General features: G+C 32.0%; 1 protein-coding gene across 1 annotated transcript; it reads left to right on the forward strand.

Moving 5' to 3' along the window:
• The first annotated feature begins 789 nt into the window (after nt 1-789).
• Nucleotides 790-4,333, forward strand: LOC7476746 (endoglucanase 4). Its single transcript, XM_002321797.4, has 7 exons — nt 790-1,336; nt 2,356-2,763; nt 2,852-2,944; nt 3,058-3,255; nt 3,340-3,451; nt 3,559-3,722; nt 3,823-4,333. The coding sequence occupies exons 1-7, from the start codon at nt 1,136-1,138 to the stop codon at nt 4,153-4,155; spliced, it is 1,509 nt and encodes a 502-aa protein (XP_002321833.2). The 5' UTR covers nt 790-1,135; the 3' UTR covers nt 4,156-4,333.
• Nucleotides 4,334-8,462: the final 4,129 nt, after the last annotated feature.

The following is an 8,462-nucleotide window of genomic DNA, read 5'->3' on the forward strand; positions in this document are numbered from 1 at the left end:
TTTTTTGGTAAAAAAAAATATATTCAAAATAAAACCCGATCTAAAAAATGTTTTTGATCATCATCATCAGATTAACGTACCAGATCAAGTTACGTTTTATATCATTATATCATTGCTTGGAACTAGAGGTTGAGTTTTACTTTAACAAAAATGAAAAGGGAAAAAGCATAGGGATGGGAGCCGAAGCCTACACAAAAGGTAAGCCTTAAGCATGCCAGAAAAACCCTAAAACTATGAAACATCAGTGTAAAATATTAGAAACATGCATTTTGTTACTTGAAATGCCGAAAAAGGCATTGTTGCTTGCCTTCTTCATATACTTTTTGATTAGGCGTATGGAGATGTCCTATATTCAAGAAACGTGATATAATCACCTAGCTTTGTTTCTTGATTTTAGATTTTCTTGCACAACATTACGAGTCATTTGGGACGTGTATGGAATGGAATGATAATTTTTTAGAACTTGATTTTTTTTTTAATATCTTTATATTATTTTGATATACTAATATTAATCGTAAAAAATAGTTGATCCCTCAGTAGCCCATGTTAAATTACTCTCTGAATTTATTTATTTTGGTTTTAATTATTTGGGTTATCTTGAATGAGTTTTCATACAAATGAAAAATGAAATCCCTTAAAAAAATATTTTTTTTTATAACTCTGTTTTTGAATTTGAATACAAGATAATCACCTAAAAAAAAAATTAGTTAACACCCCACGTTCACAGGAAGTGTACGTTGGTTCCTGACTACCACTACTTTGTCAAAGGAGTATAGTAGAAGAAGAAGCAAGCACACATCAACCATCACATATATATTATGACTATGAGTCCTCTTCAAGAAGGCAATCATCCGAACCAAATACACTGTAACTAACAACATTGATCACCACCGTAAACGGAGGCGCCGGAAATGCCTCGCCTCCATTATTATCTTTGTTTTTTTCGACCAAAACTCTCCCTCCCTGACTAGTTAATTTCAGCTTCTCTTTCAAGTGAATGTACGTACCCTTTATGTTTCTTCTTTACTTTTGGTACCCATCCTGTTACAAAAATCTCGCTTGAATGGTTAGGAAAGTATAGGAGGAAGTTAATTAGCTAGAGGTGTTTGATTTTGACTTTGAGAGAAAGAGAGAGATGGGTGTGTTAAAGAGAGTGCTGGTTTTTGGAGTGGTGATAACGATGGTTATGGTGATGAGAGTGGCTTCACATGATTATGGGGATGCATTGACTAAAAGCATTTTGTTCTTTGAAGGGCAGAGGTCAGGGAAGTTACCTCCTACACAGAGAATGACTTGGAGGAAGGATTCTGGTCTTCAAGACGGCTTTCAGATTGGTGTAAGTCTGGTTTTGTGTGTGTGTGTGTGTGTGTGTGTAAATGCTTCTTCATTGATATACCATTTCATTGCTATCGCCATTGCCATTGCTATCGCCATTGCCATTGCATTGTTTTGGGCCACAGTTGTTCGAAAAAAAAGCCAACATCTGTTTTCAAGAATTGCCACCTGCAATATGTTAATTACCCACCTGTAGTATCAGGGCAGCTTGTTGGTGCCAGTCCTTTTGGACGGCCACTAACTTCACTTGGATCGACGAGGGCTCAAACGAGACTAACAACAGCATTTGAGTGCCATACTGTGCTAATATATTTCTGCTCATAACATGAATATTCTTAAAAATAACAACTGTAGGAGAGACACCGTAGTTGCTTACAGGGGAGGGGTGCAAATTTTTTAGTAAAAAGGTGGAAGGACACCTAATTGCTTGTGACTTTGAAAATGATTGGTGAAAGTGATTTTCCTTGTGAGTAGAGCACACATGTGACCTAAGAATCACGGATGTGAGTTAATTCATTCACTTATAACCGATGTCTCTTGGCTTTTTATAGCATGTTGGTCATGTTAGTAACGACTTACTTGCAAGGTTCATCACATTGTGCTATTCTTTTTCTGACAGCTTTAGCTCTTCCGTAAATGAAACCAAACCATCTCTTCATGCAAAAAGGGACGAAATTGTGCAATAAATTGGGACCATATGCGCCGTCTGACACATCTAGTAAATCTAGACCACTCTTAAATATCACACTAAATCTAGAGGAAAATTGAAATCGACTTAAATGTTCTGAAAAAGTAAACTCATTGTCTAGGACCTCTAGGTTTGAAACCCGAATCAGGCAGCCTGATTTTGTCAGGCACGTAGGCGAGGGGCTGTTTCTACACGTTGGTGCATAGGGTGGACCGTGATTCCTTCCCTTTATCCAAACACAAAAGAAAAAAAATTTGGAAAATCACTTCTTGCTAGATTAGTTTTATTCTGCTATCACGTGGGGACATAAAGTTTGTTCTGAACATTCTCAGGTTGATTTGGTTGGTGGATACTATGATGCTGGCGACAATGTTAAGTTCAACTTTCCAATGGCGTTCTCAACAACAATGCTGGCATGGAGTGTATTAGATTTTGGCAATTTCATGGGTCCAGACCTGCCACATGCACTAGAAGCTATTAAGTGGGCAACCGATTACTTCCTTAAAGCCACAAGCATCCCTGGCTTTGTATTTGTTCAAGTTGGTGATCCTTATGGTGATCACAATTGCTGGGAGAGGCCTGAAGACATGGACACACCTAGAATCCCTTATGCAGCTAGTAAACAGTTTCCAGGCTCAGAGGTGTCAGCTGAGATAGCAGCTGCCCTTGCAGCATCTTCCATGGTATTTAGGCCTAGCAATCCTGCATATTCTGCTAGGCTTCTCAAAAGAGCTGCAATGGTAAATGAGATCGATTCGTATTTATATTCACTTTGTTTTTAAACTATTGGTTAAACATACTTAATCACTAATAAAAAAAAGGGATTAGGTGTTTGAGTTTGCAGATGCTAACCGTGGTTCGTACAACGATACCCTGGGACCGTGGGTGTGCCCATTTTACTGCGATTTCAGTGGCTATGAGGTACTCATCAGAACATTCAGAACTTGTCAATATGAATTACAATAAATCTATGCTTCCATTGCAAAATCATATTCTCAAATTAAGTATGGTTATCAATGATAATGTCTTTACAGGATGAATTGATCTGGGGGGCAGCATGGCTATATAGGGCGACCAAAGCACCTAATTACTGGAGTTATGTTGTGCAAAACATAAGCAATTTGGAAAAAAATGTTGCAAAACATACTGATCGAGTCGGCTATGGCGGTGGTAGCTTCGCTGAATTCGGATGGGATACTAAGAACGCTGGTATTAACATACTTGTTTCAAAGGTGACTATCGAACTTGATTGCAGCATATCTGTTCGTTGTTATAATATGCTCTTCTCTAAATTCTTCTTGTTGCTTTCTTTACAGTTGTTGCTCTCAAGCAAGACTTCTGATGTAGGTCCATTCATTCCCAATGCAGACAAGTTTGTTTGCACTGTGTTGCCTGAATCACCTACTGTCTATGTCTCATACTCTCCAGGTAGCCTTAATTTGTTCATGAATTTCTTTTGCAATTCATACTTCAAAGGCATTTCATTCTGTGATGGAACTGCAAACAATTCAAATTGGTTCCGAAATTCTTTTCAGGTGGACTTCTGTTCAAACCAGGCGGAAGTAACTTGCAACATGCCACAGCTTTATCCTTTCTTCTTCTTGCTTATGCTCGTTATCTGAATCAATCCAATAGAGAAATTCATTGCGGTAATGTTGTTGCCACTCCTGCTAGGCTTATTCAATTCGCAAGAGGGCAGGTAGGCCTACATCCTTTCTCCATCCTTGGTTAAGTCATCAATCTTGTTACCGGTCTTGTACATTAGCTAAGGAAATGTTACAAAATGGTAATCTACGCAGGTGGATTACATTCTGGGAACTAATCCATTGAAGATGTCATACATGGTTGGATATGGCAGCAAATTCCCTCGAAAGATACACCACCGCGGCTCGTCTCTGCCTTCTGTTGATCAACACCCTGCCAGCATCAATTGTCAAGGTGGAACTCCATACTTCCAAAGCAATGATCCTAATCCTAACCTGCTAATAGGAGCTGTTGTTGGTGGACCTGATAAAGGGGATTCCTACTCTGATTCTAGAGCTGATTTTGTACACACAGAGCCAACCACATATATTAATGCACCTCTTGTTGGCCTCTTGGCTTACTTCAGATCACATCCTCCGCCCTTGTAGAATCCCCCCCCATCCTGCTGATATTCTGTTCCAAATGTTTTCTTTTCTCCTGAAAGGGGAAGAAAGGGAATTAATTACAATTACAATTATAATTATATTCTTTGCCAATGTTGGTAGAGCAGTACAGTACTATGCAACCACAAAATGGGGGTTAATATACTCTATATTATTATTATTATATCTCCAAATGCGATAAGATTCATACTCTATAGTTTGAAAACTTGTCCTTAAAACTAATGCCATGTTAATTAGTAAAAAACTCAAGTTCTCCTAGCATTATCCTAAAATTAAGAAAAAAACAGAGGGATTTTCTAAGCTCTTTCACCGCATCACTCAACTCCTCTGCACAATCTTTCATGGCGGATGCCTCTCTAGGCTTCATGCCGTGGGTTTGAGAGATCGTCGAAACAAATGTAAGACAACATTTATTATAAAATATTTACGAAAAAAACAAAACGTCCTTTTCAAATGTTATTCTTTTCACAAACACTTATAACGTACACATTAAATTGATGGTAATTACAGTCGATGAAATTTTTTTTTTTGTTTATATTGTAGTGCAATCTTGTATTTATATTTATAATTTTTTTATTTACGTGGAGTGTTCGGACCAGCTTGTAAATATCTCAACTAATTTTCACAGATTTTAAAGTTAACAACTAGATAAGCCTCCAGTAGTCATCAATATTGACAACTATAACATTTTAATCCCAAACTCTTATCATTTAAATAGTTTGTATTTATATTTTCTCTTCAATCCAAGCAATGACTCGTTTATAGATCTCTTGTTACTTGTTAATTTTTTAAATTTATCTAATATTAGTTGGTATTTATTTTATTTTTGATATAACATTTCTCGCTATGTTTTTCCTTTCGTATCAATAGTGATGGTATATATATGATTAGAACATTTGAAAATTAGAAAAGTGGTATTTAGTTTCTATATTTTCAATGCAATTATAATTCATTCCCTTCTAAAAATCTACCTCAATTTCTTGATTTGCATTTATTTTTTCATCGTTCACAATTCTCTTACTTTTAATTTCTTTTTTTAACAATTTATAATTTACCCCCTTTTACAATTATACCTCTTGTGGGCTGTGTATATATAGCTTGAGTGACTTTGCAACGTTCTTGTGGAACAAAGCTCTCATTTTCTTTATCTCTCTTTGCAAAGAAAGAACTTCCGAAACAAACTTTTTAGCTTTACTGTGGTTTAATTATATTTTTACTTTTTTTTGAATTTTAAATTAATTTTTTTATATATTTTTAAATCGTTTTGAAATACTATTATAAAAATAAATTAAAAAATAAAAATAAAATATTATTTTAATATATTTTTAAAAAACACATACTTAAAAAAATATGTATTTCATACTTAGCATTTGAAAGTTATTAATTACTGACAAGATTAAGCACAGGGTTTTAAGTTTTTTTCCCAAATATATCCGCTAACAAAGGCCGATGTAAACTTCATGGACGCTAGCTACTATGGAAGTTATCTCACATGTTGAGAAAATCCTAGAATTTATTCTCCTCCCCTCTCTTTAATTCTACATATTTTATTTAATTTATGTAAGAGTTTCTCCATTAATACTTTATACTTACTTAAATATTAAGAGAGTCTTCGAAGTAGTGTTTAGGATTATGTTTTGGAAATGTTTTTTAAAAAAATTAAATTTTTATTGTTTTTTTCTTTACTTCAAATTAATATTTTTTTTGATATTTTCATATTATTTTAATATACTAATATCAAAAATAATTTTTAAAAATTAAAAAAATATTATTTTAATATGTTTTGAAATGAAAAGAATATTTTAAAAAGCAATTACTATCATACTTACAAACACACACCACTTAGTTTCTCTTTTTTTTGGTTACTTTCTAACTCACACCCGCACTTCTCTCAACTCATAACTATTTATCTCTCTCTCTCTCTCTCTCTCTCTCTCTCTCTCTCATAACTTTTTCTCTCTAGATTAGCACCTCTTGTTTTTTTACTTTCTAACTAAGCATACTTGAGTTAACTTCTTTGCACTAATTTTCTAGTGGATTTAAATGATCTGAGCATACCATTTTAGGTGAGAATATAAAGTTCATTTGAGAACGCGGTTGTAACCGTGTTCCCTCAAATTTTAATTTTTTTTGCTAAAAAATATTATTTTTTTATGTTTTTAAATCGTTTTAATGTGTTGATCTCAAAAATAATTTTTTAAAAATAAAAAAAAATATTATTTTAATACATTTCTAAATCAAAAATACTTTAAACTATAATTGTTATCATAATTCTAAACAGATCGATACAGATGGATGAGAACGAAATTGTGTATTGTTTGGCCATTTCAAGAAAGGGGTGTGGGAAAAAATTAAAATGATGGCCCGAGTTAGGTCAAAACATGAAAAAAAGAAAACAATATTGTAGAAGGTAAGCTGAAGAAGGACATAATTTAAAACAATGCACCAAAATGATGTCATTATGGTGTATTTGTTTTTTTTTTTCAATTTCTTTTTTAAATTAAAGCATGAAACAACTTCATTTTGCCTAGTAGACTCCATTTCATTTAATTGGAATTTCATATTTTTACATTGGTTTCTCAATTTTGACACCTTTTTGAACTTGATCCTTGATTTTATTTTTATTTTTTTTTACCAATTCCAACCTTTTTCTTAATATTTCTTTCAATTTTGTTCATGGTTATATTTCAAATGATCCCTTAATATTGACGCTTTTTCCAATTCAGTAATTAGTTTTACAATTCAATCTTTTATCCCATTCCAACCCTTTCTCTTAATTTCTTGTCAATTTCATCTCTCATTACATTAAAATAATACCTCAATATTGGTGGCTTTTCCAACTTGGTTCCTGACTTTCTAATTTTTAATTATTTAGCCAATTTCAATTATTTTCTTAATTTTTCTTCACAATTTCACATATAATTGTATTTTATTCTTCTTTTTTTATATATAATTAAATTTCTTGAATTTTTTTGAAATATTTATTTATTTATGAAACAAATTATTTTTTTCCTGTTTTTTTTTTAAATTTCAACCTTTTTGTTGGATATTTGAGAGGGGTTAAAAATTAGATTATGAAAAACTATACATAACAATTAACTACTATAAATCAATGAGCTCGAGCTCTAATACATGTTCTCTATCTCCTCCAACCAAAAACACTAGAAATTTGTGAGCTTTAATATACATCATGTACATCCTCTAGTTAAAACCAATAAGAATTTTTGGGTCTTGATACTAACTAATGCAAATGAGAATGAAGTATAACAATGTTTATTACAAGTAAAAACCCTCAATAACAAAGAACACAATTTGTTTTCATCAAAGTCTCCACTTTTCGAAAGCTATTACAATCCTTTTATATATAGAAAAAATAGAGTGCAAAAACTATTCCAATTAAATAGAAAAAAAAAACTAAAGGAGTATAATAGCATTGAAGAAGAAAATATCAAATTAAATAAAGAAAATATTTATTTTTCTAAAAAAGCTCATGCATCAATAGTTATATGATATAAATGTATGTGTATTATGTGTGATAATATCCATATATTATTCATTATTCATTAGATAAGATAATTATTCAAAAAAACTAACCTATTTCATGGAAACTTTTACAGTGCATTATGAGTAATTAATGATATTCTATTAATTAGTCATAAAGTGTACATTGAACAAAAATACACAGATTAATAAAGAAAAATAATAAAATCTATGACCCATTAATAATAATAATAATAATAATATCTCAATTTAGAATTTTTCTTTCACAGTTATTTTTATTTAATTATTTTTTAAAAATAAATCTCAAAAAATTATTAATACAATCTCACTAATTATTTTTAATATATATAAAATTATTTTCCATTTAAATCTGTATAGGAAATTGTTACCCGTACGCTACGCTAGATAATCCTCCTAAGACAGATAGACAAGCAATGTAAGACAGATAGACAAACAATGTCATTAGAATCTTCTCTGGAACGTACCCGTCGTGTCAAAATATCCATAAAGAGATTTTGAATGATCCATATATTGGTAGACATATATGACATATTTTTTTATATATAGTAAATCAATAAATGCAGAAACAATAAAGGGAACTGGAACTGGAAACAAATCATCCTGCAACTTCCTTTTTAGAAACATCAATAAAATAAATTAAAAAGTATCAAGCAAAGACGGTAATAAAATGACAGAATCATATGATGCACTAAACTTAACTAAACCTTAGTAATTAATTAGGCTTTAAAAATATAATTAACAACAAAACCATAGTGGGAAATTGAGTTAAT

Source organism: Populus trichocarpa, chromosome 15, assembly GCF_000002775.5.
Source record: "Populus trichocarpa isolate Nisqually-1 chromosome 15, P.trichocarpa_v4.1, whole genome shotgun sequence".
Classification (NCBI taxonomy): Eukaryota; Viridiplantae; Streptophyta; class Magnoliopsida; order Malpighiales; family Salicaceae; genus Populus; species Populus trichocarpa.